This window comes from Carettochelys insculpta, chromosome 14, assembly GCF_033958435.1.
Source record: "Carettochelys insculpta isolate YL-2023 chromosome 14, ASM3395843v1, whole genome shotgun sequence".
Classification (NCBI taxonomy): domain Eukaryota; kingdom Metazoa; phylum Chordata; order Testudines; family Carettochelyidae; genus Carettochelys; species Carettochelys insculpta.
The window spans coordinates 24,352,949-24,378,736 of record NC_134150.1 but is presented as its reverse complement, the minus strand read 5'-3'; the positions used below and the strand labels follow the sequence as shown (position 1 = coordinate 24,378,736).

At 41.0% G+C, this 25,788-nt stretch overlaps 2 protein-coding genes across 4 annotated transcripts in view; one reads left to right on the top strand and one right to left on the bottom strand.

Annotated features, from left to right (window-relative positions):
- SLC7A10 (solute carrier family 7 member 10) overlaps positions 1 to 10,122 on the top strand; it is a 93,314-nt gene extending 83,192 nt beyond the window's left edge. The window contains exons 9-11 of the mRNA XM_075008932.1: positions 2,461 to 2,610; positions 3,011 to 3,188; positions 5,410 to 10,122. Of these exons, the coding sequence (XP_074865033.1) occupies positions 2,461 to 2,610; positions 3,011 to 3,188; positions 5,410 to 5,537 (456 nt within the window). The 3' untranslated portion in view covers positions 5,538 to 10,122. The remainder of the gene's footprint in view (positions 1 to 2,460; positions 2,611 to 3,010; positions 3,189 to 5,409) is intronic.
- An 8,131-nt stretch (positions 10,123 to 18,253) lies between these two features.
- Positions 18,254 to 25,788, bottom strand: part of LRP3 (LDL receptor related protein 3) — a 38,574-nt gene continuing 31,039 nt past the window's right edge. For 2 of the 3 annotated variants that reach the window (XM_075009058.1, XM_075009059.1), the window contains 3 exons: positions 24,536 to 25,622; positions 23,784 to 23,916; positions 18,254 to 22,972 (listed from right to left, as the gene is read on the bottom strand). In XM_075009058.1, the coding sequence (XP_074865159.1) occupies positions 22,157 to 22,972; positions 23,784 to 23,916; positions 24,536 to 25,622 (2,036 nt within the window). In that variant the 3' untranslated portion in view covers positions 18,254 to 22,156. The remainder of the gene's footprint in view (positions 22,973 to 23,783; positions 23,917 to 24,535; positions 25,623 to 25,788) is intronic. The other variant, XM_075009060.1, reaches the window with a different exon arrangement.

Genomic DNA, 25,788 nt, shown 5'->3' with positions numbered 1-25,788 from the left:
CCCCTGTGGCAGAGTCCAGGTTCTCTGCCTAGCCCTGCGTGGCAGGTTACAGGGTCCCTGCTTTGCAGCGCTGCCACCAGGGCTCCATTTCTGGCCCCATTCTGTGGCAGTCTCTCAGGGCTGAAAGTGCTGGGCAGCGCAGCGTGGGGAGGAGGGTGCTGTGGCCCTCAGGCTCTGACCCACAATGGTTAATGCAACCCACTGCCTCAGGGACTCGCGTTAGCTGCTGCAGTGTGGGGAGGCGCTGGGGTCTCTAGTATTTTGCTGGTGCAAGTGGCACATGAGAGCCACTCACTTTCAGGTGTGTTGCCACAAAAACCAGCTAGTCATGGGAACAGGAATCTGAGCAGGGAAAAGGCTCCCAGGAGAGAGCAGAGCCCCATTCTGAGAGGTTCGGGGATCCCACCTTGCGCGCTGCAGGTGCCCTGATCCTAGAATTTAGTGGGTGGTACTTCATAGGCTTAGGTCATTTACATGATAACAACACTGCATATGGGTGAATGATAGAACTCACATGAACGTGGATCAAAACAGGCAAAAATGTGATCAAAAGAGGTTTGAAAAACCTAAGTTTAGTAAGGCATCGTTACCTAATCTGGTCCCCTTCAGCAATCTGCTGAGCATCTGTAACTTCTGGCTAACGTCAGGTGGGGTGAGGGCACCCAGGACCTCTCTGGATCAGGCCCATAAACAGTAAGCCAACTCTATTAACATTACATAGTGTTACTCACAAAAAAAAACAAGTACCAATAAGCAAGCTGCTACATGGAAATTTCCACTAGTCATTTGCCAGTTTCTAAACAATAGTAATGCTAAAAAGATTAATGATCTAGGTCATTTTCAGCTTGACCCATTGGCTAGGAAAAAAGAAAAAAAGCTTTTAGTCTTTATACTACGTACAGGTCACCTGGAACAAAGTAATGTACTAACCACAGAATGTTTGCCGACAAGAAATCCATCCTTGCCCGTAAGAGATGGCTTTAATTTTGCCAGCAGTCCTGTCAAAGAGTTAAGCGGTGTTTAAAAACACACAAAACAGAAATGGTGGAATGGAGCCATTAAAGGCTTACACAGCGAGTGCTCTGTTCTCTAGTGCATTTACACCTGCAGCACTCAGGATCCATTTTGTGCCCTCTGACAGCCATGATTAAAAACGCCATTAACTTCATTAGGAAGCAAGAACGAGCTTCAATTTAGGGAGGGGGCCAGGCAGGGCAGGGATTTTGGTAAAGTTACTGAAGTTACAGAGAGATCCTCCTTGGGAATAGAGATTACACCATTTTAGCTCCTATAGGATTCAACAGTTAAAAACCAGCCACTTTCATTGGTCTCACCATCCAGCAGCACCTTCTTCCCCTTCTGTCCAGCCTGACCTTCCACACTAGGAAATGCAGAAACTGGTAATATGCTGAACGGGGAGCAGGAGTTATGGGATCAGGCCTTTTACAGCGATTGCTGAGCTGGTACCTAGTTAAAATCGGTGATGACTGTTCTTCACTGATGCACGTTGCAGATGTTCTGCTGTTTTCTGAACAGCATCACAAATTCTAAACTGCCCTTGTGTTCGGGGCTATGTTGGGAGTCCAGCCAGTATTGTGATCAGGAGAGGAAAAGGAATGGAAAACTCCTCAACCACACAGCAACTACAGGGATGCCAGAGGTGCCCTCATGGTGGATGAGCTACAGTTCCAGCCTTGCTCCCCTGACGTCTCATGCTAATCTGGAAGGTCCCATGGATGAGGGTCAGAGTGCACAGGTCGCAAATTCATCATGCCCATTTCTGCCTGCCTGCCTGCAGCACACCATCACTGGAGTTTCAATTCAGGTTCATGCACAACCATCAAAACAGGCTTAAGCTCGACATTTGGCCATTAAATTCTGCATAGTCCTTTAGTAGATAAAATGGGGAAAATTACACATAAGCTGAATCACTCTTTTCCACTCCCATTCTTTGGGCTAATCAGGCCACTTCCAATGTGTCCTCTGGTCACTGTTCAATCTAGATCATCAGATTATCCTAGTGACCCAATAACATTTTCAAAGACAACCTCGTATCTGCAGTTCTGCACATGCAAAGGCTGGTTTCAGGCCCCTTGGAATACTGAGATTCAAGTGCTTGTCAGATTTAATTAAGTTATTAGTGAGAAAAGTTCTGCAAGTATGCACAGGCATTATTGCATGTCTATGATTAGCAGCAGCATTGCAGGGAACTTTCTCCATGATTCCTATAAATAAATCTATAGGGACCTGAGTTCAACATAAACAAAAATCCAGAACTTCCATTCAATCCTGATTTTTCTGGCACATTTTTAATGTGGTAAACAGACTTGCAGGAGTCAATAGCAACACCCAGCAGGGGATGTAAAGAAAAGGAACTTAATTGCTTGCTGTTGTAGCTATTGTTTTTAAGCTGCTTTTCTGGTGAAGACTCAGATAAGAATGTACTTCTCTCTTGTTTAGTGTTTGACCACTATTATCATCATGCTTGTTGGAGACACGTACACATTAATCAACTATGTGTCGTTTATTAACTACCTCTGCTATGGAGTGACAATTATAGGCCTGATTGTGTTACGCTGGAAGAAACCCAAAATCTTCAGACCTATCAAGGTGAAAATATTTAAGCCGAATGTCTTTGCTCTATAGTCTTCCTATTAAAGACTGTGTCAACCACAGCAACTCCTTTATCAGACCTTGAAGTACTGTTTATTATTAATGATGATGTTTATTATGGTAATGCCTACAGGCACTATAGGGTTAGGCTCTGTACAAACACATAGCCAGAGATATGCCCCTCCCAAGAAGTGGCTACAGTCTACACAGACAAGACAGAGGATGGGAAAGGAAACCCAGACACTGGGAGATGAAGCCTAGGTCACATCTCTGCGTTTTGCCAGAGCTAGAAGTAGATGCCAGTCCATCGCCCCATCCACTAGCCCTCCCTCCTGCACACCTTGCAGAATGGCCGTTATGGTTCTGTACATGTCTCTTCTCTTCCCTCCATTCTTAGGTGAATCTCCTTATTCCAGTCACTTACCTGCTATTTTGGGCATTTCTACTGATCTTCAGTTTCTATTCTGAGCCAGTGGTCTGTGGAATTGGACTAATTATCATATTAACTGGCGTGCCTGTGTTTTTCCTTGGTGTGTACTGGAGAAATAAACCAAAGTGTGTAAATAAGTTAACAGGTAAGAAAACATCACAGTTCATTAATTCAGCCTCACTGTTCGTGTACAGGAATTTGTTTCAACCTCTGAGGTGTATATTTACACCAACCCACACAGGGTACCAGGGACCATGTGGCATTCACCAAAACTACCATTATATTAAGCAGCTGGGAAGAGCACTTTGAACAGAATTTTACATTTTACCCAATTTTTTTCATTTCTTGACCACCTGAAAGAACTGGCTTAATGCTGATGCACAATAGAAAGGTAGGAGCAGGGAAATGTGGTAAATATGGCATGAGAGATCATCAGATTTATAACCGAGCATGAAAAAAGCTTCCTATTGATATTCACCTGTCAATTTTCAGGCCCTAAACCTGTACCCAGAAGGAACTCCTTCTGTGCAACATGCAACCATTTCAGCACTTCATTTTTCAATAAGAAGTAAGGATGCTAAAGTCAGGCTCAACAAAGAGTGGTGAAAAGGAGGAGCTAGCATGTGCCTGTCAGTAAAACGGAGACTAGCACGTGTAGCTTACCCATTCTTTTCTGCAAAGAAACTGACATTCCATGTGCAAAAGTGCTGTCCTTAATACAACACTTTCCGGAATTTAGCAAAGGTGTCAGTAGCTTGTACATCAGGGAAATATTCAGAAAGGAGCCTTACTGAAATATTTCATAATAGTATCCAGCAAGGGATAACTCCTGTCCACAGGATGACATGGGCAGCTACCCCAAGCCCCACACTTCTGGGGGCTCTGTGGCAGCCGCCTGAGCCATACTATGGATGGGAGGATTACCTGGGGAAGGGTGGAGTGGTAGTCAGCAGCAGCAGCAGGTTGCCTTCCCCGCCCCTTGCACTCACCACACGGCATAAGCAGCAGTCTGCTCCACTCTGCCATGGCCTCCCTGCCGGCTGAACCACACTGCTCCATGGCAATGGGAAATGGCCTCCACTTCTGCCACCACGAGCCCTGCCCTGGGTAATCCCTGCACAGTTAGTCAGAGAGTGGGGTCAGGGAGCAGTACAGGGACAGGGCAGAGCCTGTGGCATGGGCAGATTGCCCCCAGCCCTACGCCTGTGGCACTGGGGTGAGGGCTTGTCCCAGGTCCCGCCCTCACTCTTTGGGAGGGCCCTGCATGCCAGGTCCCATAGACGTAAGCTGAGCCAATCTGACACACTCCATCCAATAGGACTGTGAATATTCAGCTGTGGGAAGAGGCAGGAAATTTCAGGTTTTTTTTTTGATGCTGCAGGTTGTTCATTTAGGTTACTGTGGCTCTCCTCCTTGTGCATGCTTTCTATCCCCTCTTTGACACTGCCCATTCCTCCATTCATCCAGCCTGCTTATTCTGTAGGGCCTCCTCAGCAACGTATTTATTCAGGAGTGTACCACTGCGCATGCAAGTAAGCTTCATTGCACTCAAAGTGCTAAATAAATAATAAACTAAAACAAATTAGTGCCTTGACAAATCAGACCTTGCCTCTGTCCCTTTCCTGCCCTATTTTTGTGCCAATTTTGAATGTGTTCAGTCCTGCAGCACATTACCAACATACATCCCAATGTACAGTGAAAATTCCTACATTGCTGAATAATAATTTTACACACCTAATACAGGAAAGCTGGGATCTACTACGTCCATGAAAATCAACCACACACAGGTGATACATCTTAGCAAGAATAAGGTCTTTGAGGTTTCAAAAAAATCAATTTTCTTTAAGGCAGGGATGGTCAAAGGAAGCTGGAAAGGTTAGAAGCCTTCCAGCCTGTAAACGTCAGTGGGAACTGCGTGCCTAACTTCTTAACACTTGGTCTAGACTAGGCAGGTAAATCGATTGCAGATATGCAATTCCAGCTATGGCAGTTTCGTAGCTAGAATTGACTTATCAGCCATCAACTTACCTGGCCATCCTCATTGAGGAAGGTTGACCGGAGAACCTCCTTTATTCCCTGCAGCAGTGAGGAGTACAGGGATCCACTGCCAACCCCTGATAGCCTGATTTTGCACAGCCTGAGCAGGTCAATCTTCCAGATAAGGCAGACCCAGCCTTAGGTCCCTTAGCTCATCAAGACTCAATGCTTTCAAAAATATTAATCTTTTAAATCGGAAAGAGCAGTGATGGGGTAAGCCTTACCATACTTGGACTGGCAGAGCTTTGGGGGTATATGTGCTCACATAGGAGATGGATTGAGAAGACTCAAGCATGACATTAATTGTAAAGTAAGTTTGTGTTTTTCAGAGTCCATGACATATTGGGGACAGAAGTTGTGTTTCGTCGTCTACCCTCAGAAGGAAGCTCCAGAAGATGAGGATCTGCCTTTCACTCATTCTCAGCTACCCGCAAGTGAAAAGTCCTTGAAAAAATAGTGAAAAGTCCTGGAAGAAATCATAAAGCAATCAATGAGACAGAAGTAGCTTTTTGTTTACATGTTGATTTTTGCAAAAAGTTTTTCTTGGAAAAAAATTGTATACATTTTTAGAAATTGGATACAGAAGCACATGAAATGAGCTGCACCTTTACAACAGTCCTCAGCTCTTAGTTTTTCCTTAAAAAATATAAAATAAGGAGCTGGTTATATATTTCTGATGGTGATTTCAGCAAGGAAGTTCAATGCAGGTACAGTACGCTGAATTCTTGATCTCCAGTTCCAGTAGCCTGGGAGTTGTACTGTAAAGCAGTTAGTTAATTCTGGAAATGTCAAGATTGGGGCTCCTTTCTAATAATGAAAACAAAATGGGGAAAGTTAATGGAAGTTTATGGTCCAACTCTTTCCTGCTCCCACTGGAGTCAGTGATAGAACACCAATTGACTTCACTGGCACAGGATCAGGTCCCATATTACCCATGTAGGTCTCAATTACAATCTAAAAATATCAGTTGTGTGAACACTAATGCATGTGAATTACTTTACCCCTCAGAGCACAGTGCACCCAAGCCTATGTATTTGCCAGTCTGGGTATTAAAATTGTGGCAATTGTTTAAAGAGCACAGTAAGGGTACAGCTATGCAGCAAAGAAAAATCCACTCTAGTGTGTGGGACTTCACCCTGACTTTTGAGGCTGCTTCATTGCTGTGTAAACTTCCAGGCTCAGGCTGCAGCTTGGTCTCTGACAACATCTCCATGGACAGGCCAGAGCCCAGATTCCCACCAGAGCCCAAAAGTTGTACACAGCAGTAACACAGCCACATAGCCTGAGCCTGTGAGACCACATCAGCTGGCACAGACCAACTGCAGGATTTTCTTTGCAATGTGGACATACCAGAAGAGCTTATCCAGCGTATTTACGTACAACGCGTACCTAACTTCTGCACTGTATTGGATCATTTTTGTCATCATGCAGTTATGTAAAGAAACTGTGCAAATTGTGATACGATCCAAAGTAAATTCAGCCTTCATGCAGTTTTGCAAACAAGGAGTTGGGGTTTGTATTAGGAAGTCTGAATAGCTGTTATTTCAATAACCTGCCGAAAAGAGGAGCGAGATAATATCTTTTGTTAGACCAACTTCTTTGGTGAAAGAGAAGCTTTCAGATTTAAAAGAAGTATTTAAACTGGTTTTAACCTTGGTTAGTCATTTGTTATAGCAGAAACTTTTTCTTCAAACAAGAATGGCAAGCAGTATTTGTGTGAAACAGAATTATCCACCTCAAACACCACTATCTATAACAGAGAGGAAGCCATGCTAGTCTATACACTATCAAAACAACTGCTTTTTGTTTTGATACCACTATCTGTACGTCTGTACATTTGGGCTGCAACTATACTAGTGAGGTGGGGTGTTTTGTTTTGTTTTTTTGGACAAAACCAGAGTTTTGTCGACAAAACTCGCTGTACGTCTACACACAAAGTGTGTCTTGTCGACAGCCTGTTGACAAAACTCACCTCTTCCACTGACAATTTTCTGTCTCTCCCACATGAGGAAGAACGTCTTCATCAACAAGATTCTGTTGACAAAAAAGCTGTGTGGATGTTCTAGGGGGCCCTCTGTCGACAGCACACTGGGCAGCCCTGTCTGCTGTGCTTCTGCTTGGCTGTTTTGTCAAGAAAGCGGCTGGGTAGTCAAGCCACTCTGTTGACAGAGTGGATGGCTCTTTCCATCCGCTGTAGAGTATGGCTGCACTTTGCCAACATTTTGTTGGAAAATCTCTTCCGACGGAAACGTCTGTCGACAGATGCTTCTAGTGTAGCCATAGCCTAGATGTACTACTTTAACAAAGAAATGCCAATAGACCAAGCATTTAGTAATCACTGGTGTTTCTAAGACAGGCTATCTATCTCAGTCCTCATCTACATCGAAAAATTTCAGTATAACCTAAGGAGTGAATTTAAAAGTGATGGTTGTACGAGAACCTCCTTCTCGCCCAATGAACTATGGTAGCAGAATGACTGTAGCGTTAAAAGCGGCATTGGGAGGCGGGGCAGAGCAGTGGTGTATCTTGTTACTTGGGAAATGATTTAAGCCAAGCCAGCATCACTTATATGGTAGCCACACAAGGGAGTTTGGAGTAGAGGTGAGTGATGAGTGGGAACCCGGGGGCCCCACGTGACATCCCCAGCCTGGGGAAGGGCTGGGTCAAACCCCCTTTGCTTCAGACCTGCCTCTCCCTTCCCCTCCTCTGTCCCGCATCTTCCCCACCCCTGCTGCACCATGTCACCGCCTCTTCCCCCCAGCTGAGATGGCCTGGTGGGCTAGCAGGACCGCAGCGGGGCTGGAGCTAGCAGCAGGGATCGGTCTCCCCTCCACCCACACCCTCTCTCTCTCTCTCTTACCTGTGGCAACAGAAGCAGTGGAACAAAGAGGCACCAGCTCACTTGGCTCCCCTGGCTGTGTCACTCTGCTTCCCGCCAGGGAGTGCGGGGCCGTCTGTTCCCCTCTCCCAGAGCAGCGCACCAGGACAGCAAAGCAGCTAAGGCAGTCTTGTTCCACTTCATCTCACTTCTGATGGTGAGTGCAGCCAGGGATGGGAGGGGAGGCGCTTCAGGCACCATCTTCTCCCCGACCCATTGTTGCCCGCTCCCCATCACATGTTGTCCCTTGCACAGAGTGATGTAACTGGTCGGACGCTCATGTAAGCAAGGCCAGACAGCACAGATAGGCATTGGAAAAGGTACGCTGACTATTTATTCATTGCATGGCTATGCCACTGGAGCTGCACCACTGAATGGAAAGCCGTGTAGTGGCTCTTTGTCAAGAGGAGGAGAGCGCTCTCCGGACGACAAAATAAAACCAGTCCTGACAAGAGGCGACAGCTTTGTTGCAGCAAGAGCCTCTCCTGCCAACAGAGCACTGTCCATCATTGAAACTTGCTTTGTTCAGGGGGATTTTTTTTTCACACCTCTGACGGAAGAAGTTTTAATGAGGAAAGTGCAGTGCAGACCTATCCTGAGAGTCACAACTAAATACACCGGGGAACTGAATGTTTAGCATAAGTAGTTGACACAAATGGACCCATCAGGGGTTAAGAGCTCAGTATAGTTCAAAATCTTCTCTCCATCCCCAATAGAAGGCGGCTTAATAAAAGGTGTTACTTCACCTACACTGTTGCTCTGACCCACGGACCAACACGGCTACAACAACATAGCAAAAAATAGTTTACAATAACAAGGCACTTATGCCAGACAGTGCAGTTCTACTTTTAAATGGGAAGAAAAAGAATTCTGTTTCTAATATATATTCCAATGGAAAATGGGGAGGAAAGGAACATATTCTGGCATATTTCTATTTTTCCTAATACACTCACACAAAAATCCACCTTGCCTTTGAAGACAAACGCCATATTTCATCCATGTTCAATGAAGAAACTGTTCTTAATTATTTTATCCTGGATGCCCCTTAGAAGGTGCCTTGGCATGTCTATAGCTGTAACAAACTGATACTTAGCGTTCTAGTTGAGGCTTGTTTGGTGAAGTTATGATGGTTGCAAATGTAAAAATGTGACCATTTTCATACCAAAGAATCTTTTGAAAATGCAAAATCACAGAATAGCTATAAGCAATATTTCAGTACCTACTACTTTGTTGTAACTTTTAGAAATATAGAAGATCATATTTACTACTTTTAAACTTAGCCATATCAATTTTAATTTGCAGGTATCATGATTTACTGTATTTTATAGGCCTTGGTACAAAAATTAAGGATTCAATTGGTCCAGTACAATAGAACTACTCTACAAATACATTGAACCCAAAAAAAACTATAAGCCAAGTACAAGGAAAGCCTCTTCCACCAGAGTTTAACATTTAGAATGTATTTTTATTTCAAATATATATACCCAGAGGGTATATATCCATCTAAAAAGGAAGCACAATATACCCTCCTCGTTTTGTATGCAGTGGTTAAGCAAGAGATTATTAATATACATATAGCTAAAGAGAGGAAGTGTGTGTTTTTATATAAACGCTAGAGAAATTCCACATTTAAATAATTGGATGAGTATGTAGCTTCGCAAATTAAAGTTGCATACATAAAGGATGGACATCCATCACTATACTGAAGAAAACAAATGTATATTGGTTTGCCAGACTTATATATGACTTACCTTTGCCTGTCAAGGCTTTCATGACCAAGTTTTTTATGTTCTTTAGATTAAAATTCATTCTCATTGACAATTTCAGAGAAGATTCCTTCCCCAGCCAATACTACTAGCTACTCAGTAAATTATTTGTATAGAGTTTAGTATCAACAATAGTTTATATCCCCCCCAACAATGAAGCTATAAAAGTGAAGTGGAGTTGAGGCTATGCAGAATTCTTCAGCAACAAGCCTGTGGTATTATGAGAAAGGCACAAATAATAAGATTGTATTGAAACGGTTGCCATGGTTTGACTTTGATTGTTCATTTGTTTGTTTAAGGAAATGAAAATCAGAATTAAAGGACCAATTGCCTCACACTTGTTAATTGTTTTTGCCTAAAATCCTTCCTGATTGTCCTGATTATGATGTTTTCATACATTAAAAATAAGAGTCCTCAGGGATTAAAATTAGGAGTTTGAATTTAGAGATGTTTTGGATTCAAGGTTTATTTTTGGGCCCACTTTTATCTATAAATTGCATAATATGAAAGTTGTTTCAGCATGTTCTCAACAAAAGTATATTTTAAAACACATATTCAAGTTAGTTTCTCATTTATATAATATTTGATTGTCAAAATCAACAGGCACAACCAGCAAGATGATTTCATGCTTCAAAATATTAAGTTCTAATAATTTAAAATGAACTTTATCATCTTTTTAAACAAGTGAAGGAAATTATCTCACAAGTTTGATTACTCAGACTTCTGTCCCAGGTATTATTAGATTGATCCACCACTGTAGTAGCATTCTCAAAGAGAGTAGAAAATGGCATATTAGTCCAAATTTAATTGTCATCATTTTAAAGCAGATTATCAGCTTAGTCAGCCAAACTTTTATTACCATAGTATTTAAAATGGAAGGAGAAAGCTACAAAAATGGAGCCAATTTCATACAAAAAAAAATCATATCCAGAATGTTTTAGTGTTTGATAGAACAGAGTGAATAGTGTCCAAAAGAGAAGCTGACGTATGAAGTCAGTAGCGTTCAGGATGACTATAATCCCAAGGTATTTGCTAGCCTAACTAAAACATTGCTAGATCTCTTCTCTCTGCCATATTTTTATCAATCATAGAATCATAGAACACTAGGACTGGAAGGGACCTCGAGAGGCTATGGAGTCCAGCCCCCTGCCCCAATGGCAGGGCCAAGTACTATCTAAACCATCCCTGATAGATGTCTATCTAACCTGTTCTTAAATATCTCCAGCGATGGAGATTCCACAACCTCCCTTGGCAATTTATTCCACTCTTTGACCGCCCTGACAGTTAGGAACTTTTTCCTAATGTCCAACCTGAACCTCTCTTGCTGCAGTTTAAGCCCATTGCCTCTTATTCTATCCTCAGAGGCCAAGAAGAACAAGTTTTCTCCTTCATCCTAATGACTCCCTTTTAGATACCTGAAAACCGCCATCATGTCTCCCCACAATTTTCTCTTTTCCAAACTAAACAAGCCCAATTCTTTCAACCTTTTTTCATAGGTCACATTCTCTAGACCTTTAATCATTCTTGTTGCTCTTCTCTAGACCCTCTCTAGTTTCTCCACATCTTTTTTGAACTGCGGTGCCCAGAACTGGACACAATAGTCCAGCTGAGGCCTAACCAGCGCAGAGTAGAGCGGAAGAATGACTTCTCGTGTCTTGTTCACAACACACCTGTTAATGCATCCCAGAATCATGTTTGCTTTTTTTGCAACAGCATCACACTGTTGACTCATATTTAGCTTGTGGTCCACTATAATCCCTAGATCCCTTTCTGCTGTAGTCGTTCCTAGACATATTCTCTTTATTGACAATGTTAATTTTCCTTTACTTGACATATAAATCCAAATAAGCCATATTAATTTTTCAGTTGTCAAAAAGAATGCCATGAACACAGAGAGAATTATGCACCACTTAAACCTCAATAGAAACATTTTTTAGAGTTGGATAGTCTACCTCAGAATTATGGGGCTATTCAAAGCTGAGAAATAGAACCATTTGTATTTACTTAATGAAAATGCCAGTGTGGTATTACAACAAAATTTTTAAATGGATTCAGTCTCTTATGTTTTAAGATTGGTGATTATGATGTCATAATGACTGTAGAAAAATGTTTCTGCTGCTGTTTACAGCCCTTGTAACATCCAGCATCCAGAAAATCCAACTGGAGAAGGGAAATAAAGTAAAATGTTACATGAGTATTTCAAGTTTTATAAAGTAGAAGAGAACCTTTGAAGTTAGCTTTGTAGCAGCTTGGAAGACAGTGAAAAGATGAATGTGACAAAGGAATTTACTCTTTGTTCTACGTAAAACACAAATTATGAGAGTTTACACATTCAATTACCTCAATAGAGTAAAGCTAAGAGAGTCACAGAAGGATACCGTGCTTTCACCACTCTGTTCTCAGGCTGAACAAAAGCATTGGCAAGTTACAAAGTTGAAATTACAGTCCATTCATGTTGGAATATTTCAAGGCTATACACAATATCTTAACAAAAATGATCAAAAGGTCATCATCCAAGCTAAATTGTGCATTTAATTGCAAAACAACACAAACACACACTCTCATTCATCTGAGACATCAAGGGGACCTAGATATTGTAAAGCATAAGGATTAGTCCTCATTCATTGCCATTTCCTTTGGTATAAATGTACTTCATGGTGTAAACATAAATCTGACTCCCTACACCAAACCACAAAAGCCAAGCAAAGCTCATGAGTGTTAGTGAATCAAAATCCTGCAGGTTTTTGAATTGCTGTCAATACACAGCAACAAAAATGTATTTCTCATTTGTTCTCTTGGGTCTGGTCTACACTAGGGATCAAAGTCGATCCCAGATATGCAATTTTACCCACACCTTTAGCATAACTAGAACTGATGTATCAGGATCAACATTATTCCCTGGTGCAAATCAAGGCTCTTTGAGCTCGCGCTCACATCCCTTACTCCATGTGGCAGTATGGAGTACCAGGGATGATGGCCAAGCTCAGAGAGATCGCTTTTGCCACATCTTCTCTGACAGCGCAAAATCAAATGCCGGTGGATCAATCACAGTGTGTCAAGCCTGCAGTAAGTATGGACATACCCTTGCATTGGGTGTAGAATCTACCTATAAAATCTGTGAAATTCCCTCTCTCTGTTGGTGACCTGGCTCTAAAGCAGATATTTATCACTGAATAGGGCCCTAAACTGCTGTACTGATCTTGCTCTATGTAACTCCTTCATTTAACTAAACGTGACACTCAAAGCAAACCCCTTGTGGTCTCCAAACAGCAGTTTATCTGGTAAACCCAGAGAAAGTATCAGTTGCTCCACATCAGAGTGAGTTGCACTAAATAGAACATGGTTAGAAGTCACTGCCCCACCCAAGGATGCACTGATTTTAATCAAAGCAATCTAAATCACCAGTTTTAATCATGCTTTCAAATCAACACACAAGAAACCGAGATTTAAATAACTGACTTTAATGATGTTTTGCATTTTTAACAAGGAACTTAGGGAAAGCTTGGGTCTCATTAGTTGATAACCATTAAAAAATGTGGCTTTGGAACTAAATATATAGCCTTCATGCTAAATTTTCAACTTCTTATTGCTCATTAGGCGGATACACTATGCCTGTATGGAATTATGCACTTAACTTACACTTATTCAGAATCTTAATTTTTAAATTTGTTATCAATTTTTTTCATTTGTGATTTGTGTCAAGCACTATTTGGATGGAAATTCAGATTCAATTAAATGTGCAAAAACAGCATTTATTTTCATTAAATAAATTACCTTAAAATGCTGAATACATGAGAAAAAAGTATCAAATATTTTTTCAATTTAAAACTGCTTTATTCAACAAAGTAATTATCTGTCATTCATGAATTGATTGTTTTCAGTCATTGTATGCTTCCAAATTATGGAACCAGTAGATCTCATTGTTGTATCTAATTTTTATTATTCATAGCTTGGAAGAAGAAAGAAATGTTTCTGCTATTTTCAGCTCCAAATTAGTTCCTTAATTGTAAATGAATTAGAGGATTAAACTGAAAGGAAGAAAATATTTCCTCTATCCGCAACATAGGCTACTGCTATCAAAAGCTGGTTTGTCACATTAACAAACTTGTGTTCCAGATGTACAGCCAGTAACCTTTTTTTTAAACTTGGCAGCCAACCTGTACTGCTCAACACCATTTTTGTTTTTACTGTAAATTATTTTTATAGATTTGTAATAAATGTAGGCCTTAAAAAGATTGTCAATTTCTAATTTGATTTTAAATAGGCCTGATTGACCCAAATCATTCAATTTAAACTTTGTGGAAAAAAATGATTTTTTAAAATCCATTTTTATCCACCCTGGCACCATCCCAACAGAAGTGGTCCCAACAGGAGTAGTCATCCAAGCACCTATCCAGGGCCTGGGCATAACTGTTCTTGGGTGCTTGGCCCTGTGGCCTTGCAGCCATTCTGCTATTGTAGTTAGTTGGCTCAAATAAAATTTGTTGGGTGCTCCTACGCAAGCTGCAGTCTCCCCTCCTGCACAGACACCCCAAGGCTGAATTTGGAGGTGAAAAATAAACATGTGCCGCCATAAATTAAGGAGATGTATATTTGTGCTTACAACAGATTGTGCCGCGACCATCATTTTCCATGAGTAGAAAAATCTGACTAAATTACAAGTCCAGTTGAGAACACTTAGTAAACAAGGCTTTAATTTACTTCCAATAGAAACAAGGCTCCCAAAGTGTGGGGATATCACTGAACCATGCCTGTTACCTCAACTTCTGATCACAATACAGCAGGTGACTAAACTTCACAGGCCCCACTTCATCCTCCACATTGAAGTTTTAAGACATTTTACAGTGCTAAAACGCCAATGTCAAATCCAGCCCTCTTAAGAGCGTACCTCTGTTGAAGGCAGTAGACTGGTGCCCAATGAATTCAGGGTTGCATTTGGCTCTGAGGCTACCTTAAGAGAGTCATAGCTACCTTCTGTTTCTCGAGCTTTTTAGTCTTGTTATCTAACCTCTTTCAGCTAATACATGCAAATGTCATTTGCTCAGCATTGCACAGTGCTATTATCCCTGTTAGGTTGCTAAGCGTTCACTTGGTAACGTGCACCACACACTGCTATGCCTCTCCAGCACTTTTTCCCTGTGGTTTTCTTTCACACCTGAGGCACCAGTAAAAATTCTCCTTTGAACCAAGGGCAGACAGATGTTTCAGCTGGCAAATAGTTTAGGGATAGCCAAATTCAGGACTATACAGCTTAAAGGGCAAAGGCCTCTCATTCCCATCTCTGCTTCCCCCACCCACTATGCAACTGCCCAGGCTAGCAGGACCTTGGATTCTGCTACACAGTGCAGGCAATATGGCGGGGGGAGGGAGGGCAATGAATAGATGGAGCCTTGCCTCTCTCCTCTGCCACCCAGCTACTGTGAGGTGTGTGGGGTGAGGGATGGGCAAGGGGTTAAATACAGACCAGCAGATTATTACTTTTCTGGAATAGGGAAAAGAAGGGAGAGAACTGTGGCTACCTGAACTACAAATTCGTTCTCTGGGGTGCTCTTGACACTCCTTTTAAAAAGCTACATTGCTGGGGCACAACTAGGGATCTATACTAGTCCACAGACCATTCTGTGCAGAGGTTCAACCGAGAAAATTATTCAGCACAAATCGTTCACACTATATAACGTGCCATCCTGATGCTCTTCTGAACACTTGTCACTCTAAGGCTACGGTTATGCTACAGCGCTCTGTCGACAGAAGTCACTGTCAGAAGAGATTTCCCAACAAAGATTCTGTTGACAGAGTGCGGCCACACTCCACAGCCAATCTAAGTAAAGTGTGCTTCCCTCTGTCAACAGAGCAGCTGGACTGGCCAGCTGCTCTCTGGACAAAACAGGCACCTGGAAGCACAACAGACAGGGCCACCTATTGTTTTGGAAGCCCTGCTGTTGAGAGAAGCCCCCACCCAGAGCATCCACACCACATTTTTGTTGACAGATGAGCAGTGTTATGCCTCACGGCTCAGAGACAGAACACTGCCTGCAAAAGTGCTGAGTTTTGCTAACAAACTTGACAAAATGCATTTTGTGTGTGGCTGTTTATCAGATTTATCAACAAAACTTGGGGTTTTGTCAGCAAAATGCGCTAGTGTAGCTATAGCCTAAGACACGGCTAGCTTGCTGGTAAGCGGTCAGCTCTTACATGTATTTTCTTTATAAATATTTACCACTTTGATATTTCCAATAAATTCCATTTTGCAAAAGAAGCATATTGTCCATTGCCTTGAGGATAATGTTGGGAGAGTTTACCAGCTACACAACCCCTTTTTGGATGGGGAGAGGGGTGCTTATTTTGAGTCTGCCTTAAATCTCACAAAGCAGCATGATCCATAAATTACCTTTGGCAAAATAAGTACTGCACTCAGAAATATTTTTCAGAGGACACATTCAAGGTATTTTTCACTCCGTGTTGTCTACAGCTAGATGTGACCTTGAATATGAAATGTGTTTGCTTTCCAGCTCCTTTGTATCATCTGCTAGTTACACATACCTGTGTGTTATTGTATGGCTATGTGTAACAATGAGCTGTAAGCACTGTTTTTAATGTTAAATATTGAAGTGTTTAAAGGAAAACACACAGCAATTAGGTAATCTGCTCCACAGATATATAAAAAAAAGAGCATGTAAAATTTTAACTTACTACCTTTAGAGAAATTTAGGGGGTTGATTGATTGATGTGTTCAAAGATATTCAACTGATGTTATAGTATAAATATACATTATAATGATCTGATGGACTCAATTACCAGCGGCCAACCAAATTCACCCTTGTTTCCCTTCTCTTCTCATTCCTTAAAAATCCCACATACCACCACCAGGTATTTCAGAAGCAGAAAAAATTGTGGATGGAGGTAGCACCTATAGGCCATGCCTACACTAGCCCCAAACTTCAAAATGGCCATGAAAAATGGCCATTTCGAAGTTTACTAATGAAGCGCTGAAATACATACCTCAGCCTGGCTGGAGAGCCTCAGCTCATGGCACACCCAGGGCTGCCGCAGACAGGGACACTTCTGCCTGGCCAGAGCAGTCCCTGTTGTGGCCAGGGAACTGTCCCTCACACCCGTTTACTGGGTTAACCCTAACATTTAGCTGGTTAACCAATTAAACGGGATTTTACATCCCTAACTGTTGCTTCTGCGCCACTGACATGAACAAGGGAAGCTGAAGGAGTCCTCTTTCGAGAGTCAATGGAAAGAACAGGGAGTAATGACTAAATTGCCACAGTTCCATTTATTCTGATCTCCTAAGGAAGCAGCTCTACCAGAAAAGGAAACTCAGCAGAGAAGAAATAAGGTATGAAAGACAAAACACCACACTGGGATAAGCTTATTTTTAACCACTCGCTCTTATCATTTGCAAATTTCTGTGTGTCTGTTCAATCCTTTCAGCCAAGAACACCAAAGCCAGGACCTAAAGAAGGGACGGGAGAGTTGAATAGAATTTGGTAAATTAACAATAGACTAACAAAACAAATATTCTAATTATTTTTGCTATCTATGGAACTGAGGTCATGAGGACAAGGTCAGCATTTTATTTCAAGCATCTATCCGTTTGCACAGATTAAAAATACCAACTGCAGCTTGGAAGATTAAAATCCTGTGTCACATGGAACCCAAAACTCTTGGATCAGCAACGGTTCCCTGATTTGCCATCTCACACCTACATTCTGCTGCAGAGGCTACCAATGAGTTTTGCTATGAGTGTGTGGTGTATAAAGGTTTTTTACAACTCCATATGCACTCTATGGGCTATATTCATCTCAGCCTCACAGCAGTGTATGAGTTACAATCCCACTGTCTGTGCCACTACAGTTATAGCTGTTTCAGCACTTTATTGTAAATTACTTTTGAAGATTTGTAGTCCTGAAGATTTGCTTGGGGATAAGTCATGCTCACCCCACTCATTTTGACTGAGGAAAGGTCTTGACAACAAAATTCATCCAATTCTCCTTCCAACAATGGCAGTATTTGAAGCTGGGTTGTTGGTTCCTAACAGCATCAAGAATGCTTAATATAAACCCTCTATTATCAATTGAAAAGCAGGCAGGGCAGAACCACGCACTGATCACTAGAGAGAGGGAACTTTCACCAAAGCAATTTTGTATATCCCCTGTAGACATGAAGAATGAAGATGCTCAGAGATCCAGGAGCCCAAGAAAGCTGTTTTCAGATGGAACAAGGCTTAGAACAAGTTACTCCTCAGTTAATAGCTATTTTGGGTAAATGTATGCCTTTTAAAGCCATTTGTTCACAGTACTACCAATACATTTTCACTCATTTGAGAAGAGTGACTGACATCACAACTTTAAGCATTAAAGGACAAAATCTTCAGATGTGCCTCCAAAGGAGCAAACATGACATTTTGGAGGCCCACTGAATATATACACACATGCACATACACATAGCATTTGTACACTAAAACAAGCAAACAGACAAGCAAAGAGGGAGGGTAACTGCAAATGTGAGTATATTTAATTTGCAAATGCCATGATGGGTAGCACATGGAATTATGGGTGTATATTTCAAGTCGCTTTGACAATTTGGCACTAGATGTTCAAATTAAAACAAACATGATAAAGTATGGTAAAGTTTCAGAATATTTCATAGAGTAAATACAAACATAAGCAAAACATTGCAGCAGCGAGAGATTTATATAAAAATTGCCCAAGAAGGTAATTACACAACTAAATTACAGTTAGAGAACTGTAGTACAAACTGACAGATGTCAGACAGTTTAGACACTCTGACTTCCACTGTTTTAGCAGCAGCAAGAGAGATGAACATTTGGAGTTCAGTTTTTTCTGTAATGTCTAAACCACTCTTGTTAATAATTGTGGTTAAAGAGAGTTAAATACCCCAGACATGATTTTTATTGAAAAAGAAAAAAAGTTGAAATATTTCCAAATTTCATTCAAAAACTTCAACGATCCCAAGAAGTGCACTGTGAGATTAACATAAAAATAAGTATTGGAACAATTTTAATGATTTATTAATTTCGGCTTATGTAGCCATTGATGTGATGATATTTTTCCTTACCTGAAATAGAAAAAATAAAAGTTTTTTCATTTTTCCTTTACATTTGTCTCAGTTAGTTTTTCCAACTATTTTTAAACCTTTACAAACATGCAATTTTATTAAAACGAAGGTTTCTTTGAGGGAAAAAAAATTAAAAGCTGGGAAAATCCTAGGTCTCTAGTGAGGCAAGCCTCATATTTTCTATGAAGTCCCTGCAATCCACGACACAGTGATGCACAACTCATCTATACTTACAAAACAAAGCAGATTTGTTCTACAAAGTGTTTAACAAGAGTTAGGGATTCTGTGCTTTAAGCAATATACTAGACCGAAAAAATCATTTTATTGCAGACTACAAAAAATTTATGTGCTTCTCAAAAAAAAAATAAAACAGCCTGTGTATTTTAGTAATAATGGGCTATAAGTTCCATACAGAGGAAGCTGAACATTTCCTAGATGATGACATTTGTAAACTTCATTACAGCTTCAATTTTTCAATTTCCTAGAACTTTATAAATGAAGTTGTGATACCTAAATATACAAGGAAAAAATAAAAACAGATTTTGTTTAAATTACCATTTAGTTATTAATTTGTATCGTCAACAGAACGCAAAATATTATGATAGTGATACTAAGAAATTTGAAGTTACATCTTTAAACTAAAGGATGGTATTACTATTTGTGCACTGCTGTATAAAAAGATCATCATTGAAGCTCATATTCAACTTAAATTCTAAGAACAACATTGCAATAGTGATAATATAATTTAAGGCATAGTAGGAGCAAAATTATTTTATTATACAAAGAAATTGTGTTTCGGTGACAGAATTAAATATACATTTATAAGGTTCTTTGTGTCTGCACAGTATTTACCCTGAAATGTAATTTTTTCCATCCAACTAAGTTTACTACTTTACACATACAGTTCTATGTACTTAAAACTACTTGTAGACAAAAGAGACACTAAACACCGTAGTCTTGGACACAAACAACCCTGGCAGATTAATGACTACAGTACATGACTTTTAAAAGGTGGAACGTACCTAAAATGCTTACAAATGCTAGAAAAGCAAAATATTCTGAAAACTACCCTTCTGCTTAGCTAAATGATTTCTGACCACACAAACACGTAGAAGGCAATAACTGACCAATCAGTGTTTTTATTTTTCATTTCATGTAACTATGACACTTCACTGGTATGCACTTTGACCCAAACCTTCACCTCCCCAATGTTCTTATCAGTTTGAATCTTCTGCTTCTTTCTGCTTCTGAACAACACAATATAAAAGTAATTTGTGTCAGAAAAAGTAAAGTACATCAATGCTCTTTCATATTATGATTTGGCAAAGCCAACCCAAAAGCACAGTGGGCTAGTCCTGATCTCATTGCTTGGCTGGAACTCCCGCTAGGAGTTCTGTAGAAACATCAAGTACAGAATATAGCCCATTAAAACGATAAACATCTTGACACTCAGATGTCATTTTACTCCTCACTGCACAGGCTCATCTCTCATCACATTCAACAAAAAGATAGGTGCTAGACACAATTTGGATTGTACAGCCCAGGTTAAACTCCTGTGTAGTTTTAACAGAAGATCAACTAATAATTCTGTCAGCATAATCTAGAGTTGACACTCAATAATTATTCACTTCCTAACTGGAAGCTCTCCTACAGTAGTAGGCAGGCCTCACAATACTGAGATCCTGCCCATCCTGCACCTGCTTCCCTGCAAAGGCGTGGCAACATTAACTTAGTTTTGCCATTCTAAAAAAAATTGCTGACAGCGTTTTTTTAAAACGATGTCCTTCTTTGTGAGAGGAAAATTAAAGTACAAGCTGTACACTAAAACACAGTAGAGCTCCCATTCACTTTAACAGAGCCAGGATTTCACCAGATAATTTCTGTTGTTCGGTAATGGGTCATTCCAACCTAACCAATATCACCACATTTCACAGTTAAATAACTTCCCTGTTTGTCATTCAATTTTAAGAAGCAAAAGGCACTGGGGTCTGCCCAAAGTACTTAAAAATCTGCACATTTTCAGTTTTGAAATGGCGCTGATCTTTTCAATTATCACATATTTAGAAGTACAACAAAGAATGAACAGACCATTTAAGAACCCACTAATGGAGTTATTTGCATTTAGGCCAGTAGCTTGGGATACGTCTACACTTACTGTGAATGTCGAAGGCTGCTGCACAATTTTACGTACAACAATTGGGTACCTAAAATCCATTTTGCAGATGTCGACATTGGTCCCTGTGTTCACTGCAGAATGTTGACAGGAGCACTCTTCCCACCAACATTTCTTAGTCGTTGTGGCTTGCAAGGAGTTCTGGGTTCAACACTGATCCTGGAACACACCATTTCGCACATGCACAAAATGGCACCCCAGAAGATCAAACCTAGGCATTCGATCTTCCACAGCTAGTGTAGACCTAGCCTTGGATATCAGATTTTACACCAATGCACATTTAAAAGCCTTACTCTGAAAGATATCAAGTACTCAGCAACTCCCACTGTAGTCAGTGAGAGCTGGAAGTGCTCACTACCTCTCCAGATCATGCCATAAGATAGCACTAGACCCTGAAAAAAGAGAAGAAATAAAACAATATAATACAACATATGATAATATAATGTGTTGCTGCAAACAGGGCTCAGTGCACTCCAGTTACAGTTAACATGACGTATTTATCATTACAAGCTCATAGCAGATAAGAAACCTGATTCTTCTCTGTATGCAGAATACAGAAACTTTGGTTGCAATGGATGCTTCTGGATATCTATGGCCAACAATACTTCTGAAGGGAGTGGAGAAAAAGATGGTAATTTTCAGATAAAAAAAAAGAGGAGCTATAGGGGTTTTGATTTTCTACTAAGATATACTTTGGGGCTCTATAAATATTTTAATTAAAACAATCTAAAAAGGCAATAATTTGCTATTTCTAGCTGAACACTGACAGCTGTAATTCCCTGTGACTAAAGCCTAGATTGCCACTTGATTTCTCTCTAACACATTAATGTCAATAGCGACTTTAAATGAAATAAACTCAAATTCCCTGATTGCAAGGTGAAAGTGAATAAATGCACAGAACAAACAAAGGAGGAGGGAAATACTCCCAAATTGTGACAGTAGATTTTCATTCAGAAAATCACATACATTGGCCTAGTTTTTACCCCACTGAAGTTTCAGGCATATGAACAATGCCAAAATTTGTCCCACAGTCTTGTCATAGGTGTTCTGGGAAAAAAGCACATTGGTTCTGACAGACAATGCTGACAGCACGGATGGTTCGGTTACAATCAGTCTGCACTGCAATGTACATTTTAAAGTTACAAAATCTACAAGGCCAAAACAAAATGTCATTAGCAAACCAGCAATGACTCATCATCACTGGTACTGATTTCTGAAAGGGGAGCAGAGGAATCTAGCATTGGCACTTCCACAGAACGGCAACAAGCTGCGTGAATACCCAAAGGCTCTTCCCGATAGGAATGAGGGCAACATCGCTGCTGTCCATCCACCTGAACACAAACATTCATACAGCTGTCTGAGTAAGTGGACTCCCACTTTTTGAAGGGTAAACTACATGGCTCTTCGCTCAGGGGATGACTCCTATTTAAATTACTGTTCTCTGCGACAGTCCTTCTGGATACCAATCCTCCACAGAGTGTTTCTGTAACACTTTCGGACAAAGGGTCTCTGAAAGCCTTTCCTGACTCCACTGTCTTGGTTTGTTTAAGCTCAGTGCTAGAGGGCTCCTCCGCACCTGAAGATTTGTCACTGTGGCCTGTTTCAGGCTCTGTATGTGCAGTTGGGCAAGTATTAGATAAAACAGTAGAGGGGGATGGCTCTGTGGCTTCCGTCTCTAGCTGCAAACTGCTACTTCCAGCTTCTTGTGGCCCTCTAGCCTGGCCATAGGTCTCTGCCTCTGAACTAGGTCCCTCAGGAGAAGGTGAGGGAGTCTGGATATTCCCTTCTGTGTGATTGATAACTCCATCTCCCAGTATGGTTTGGGAAGCGTGCGCAGGTGTTAATAGTGGGATCTGCCCTCTCACTCGTGGCCTGTGGAACAGTCTGTTCCAGAGCCTGCCCAAGCGTCTCCGAGATGAATTCCGTCTCGATGAGTGACGTCTCATCTGTCTCCTCATTGCTGTTCGGATGTTCTGCAGCACAGAGGCCTACAAAACAGAATCAAGAAATTGTCATTTCTTGACATTTCCATGGGAGAACACCATCAAATATTTAAAACTGTCCTGCCTGCTAAACTGTCCCTCTGAACGTCTTAGCATGCTACTCAGATGGAAAGGCTACCATTTAAGTTTAAACTCTTGCTTAGAAATCAAGCCAAAGATCTCTGCCTCAAACTACTTTCCTCCAGCACTTCTTCTCACCCCTTGCAGTTAACCTACCCAGCAATCAGCGCAGTAAGAGGAAGGATTTGACACAGTGGACCACACTGTTGGTCCACTGAGTCCTGTCTCACCAGCAATGCCAGAAGGATTTGATAACTGTTGATGGCTCAAACCCCTCCTCTGCTTACATAATCACAAGTGCTGTTTCAAGTCCTGACGTTATCACAATAGGGAATGAAATGCATTTGAGAGAGAGAGAGGAAGGTAGGCAAAGGAGAGTATCAAAATATATCAGGCCTTTTTAAATGAATTTTACATTTTTTAAATAAAAAATATACCAATTTTTCAGAAGCCAAATGTCGACACTCCCTTCTGTATTTTCTATACAATGAAAATTCCTTTGTTCTTTCAGTTTGAAATGTTGGTCTCCTTTCTGTTTTAGTTTGATATCTGTCTATTTATTGCATTTTGATGTAAAACATTTGTATCCATTTAGCTTTTGAAATACTCATGAGTGCCATCTAACTAGTAAACTTACTCAGCCATTAAATTAAAGTAATTTCACTGTCATTTTTGCTTCAGATTTACTCAGTCTATCCAGGGTCTGATAGTTGGAATGTAGCATGAAACTATTTACTTGTGATGCATTGTAAACAGGGAAATCTTCAACTGGAGGGATAAGTCCTTGTGCAATAAGCTGCCCGTAGGAAGGTGGAGCCTCACGTCGTACAAACTCTGCCTCAAGACGAGTCATCTGGGTTTCAAATGCTCTGAAACCAAGAAAACCAGAGTAAGATGGGGAAGAACCCACAAAAACAACACACACTTGCATTTCTAGTTCCCTCAAGTTTAATGTCGCCAGCCAGCAGTGCTACGTTACATTAAAAGACATGTTTTCATAACAAAAGAAATCGCAGGAACTTCCCCATAACTCATTGAACCTCTTTTCTACACTTGGATGCTGAGATATGCAAAACAACTAACAGTACAGGATAACAGAATGTTCCTCTGTTAATATAGAGGAGAAGGCATACAATAATAGCCAGATACCAAAATTTAGGCCATTAGTTTTTACTGCTAAGAAAGAACAGCATGGTGGCCATTAAATACAAATAAATACAGCAAATACAGTGGAAGTTTACAGTGTACAATACCACTGTTGCTGCATATATTTTGTTTCTTGATATCTAATCTTGTTTTTCTTTAATGTTATGCATTGCTAGCTATACCTCTCTATTATCTAGAATATCTAATACCCAGAAATCTCCCAATCCCAGGGCTGCCAGATATGAAAGAGCTGACTGTATTTTATTGTTTTTTCTTTAACATGATTGAAAGAAAAGCTCACCTACTAAAGTTAGAACATTATGATCATAAAAGATTTTTCACCTGTACTCCCTGGTTCTTAGCGAGTAAAGTTTAAACGCACAACCCAGTGCTATCACCAACAGCAAGCCACATACTAGGCTCCCAATCAGAGCGGCTGTGATAACTTTTCTGGGCACTATAACCAGGCAATTATGTTCATCACTTCCATCCTGGCAGTCTTCTTGGCCGTCACAGCGCCAAGTCTCAAAGATACACAGATTTGTGCCACAGTGAAAGTTGCCCGGCTGGCATGTATAGCAGTTCTTTTCATCTGAGCCATCAGGGCAATTCTTTTGGTTATTACATCGGTCAAGTATTGAATAACACAGTCCGCTGTTTCCTTCACATGGGTATTCATTTTTCTGGCAAGCGGGACAGTTCTCTTCATCTTTGCCATTTGGGCAGTGCCACCAACCATCACAATGCTGCTTATCTGTGAAACACTCCTCATCATTGCCACAAGGGTGTTCCCAGGGGAGGCAGTAGCCTTTCACCTGATAGGTTGCGTTGAATCCATGGCCAGTACTCTTTGACCTGGCATGATACGAAATGGTGAGCTGACCCTTGGAGGACTCCACGCTCACTGAATGCCTGTTGTTGTGATAGGAAAGAGTCTGCATTAATTTATCGTCTCTCTCACCAACTCCATCATACACCTTTATATAGTCATTGTACCCTAGCTGCAAATCAAGCTGCAAGAGGACATGCCGATTATCTTGTGTGTCCACATACCAAGTGCAGCGAAGGTCTGCTCGGCTATGGTCTGCCCGGAATAAGTCTGGGGAAGCGAAAGACCCATAAAAATTACCCAGTCTTTTGCCACACGAAAGATCAGGGCAGTTGTCTTCATCAGATCCATCACTACAGTCTTTAACAGAATTACATCTCAACTCGTTTATCAAGCACTTAGTGGAATGGGCTACACTACACTGAAATGTTCCTGAGGGACAGATGCTAGTGTGAGGCTCTGTAGGAGGGACGGTGCAGTTTCTCTCATCCGAGTTATCCCCACACTCATCCATGGAATTACACTTCCAGGCGTTGGGAATGCACTTGCCGTTTACACAACGGAATTCATCAGACTGGCAAATAGTCTGGCCTGTTTTGCCTGTGGTGGAGAGAAAAATAAGTATTAAAACTTTCAGAAACATCTCATGCCATGCGTTAGTGATAGTATTTTATCCAAAGGTGCAGACGTTGAATTTGGGGCTCCAGCTCTTTGCCAGAAGAATTCTCTAAAAAAGCCAAATGGTGAAAGTACACAAGCTTCTACT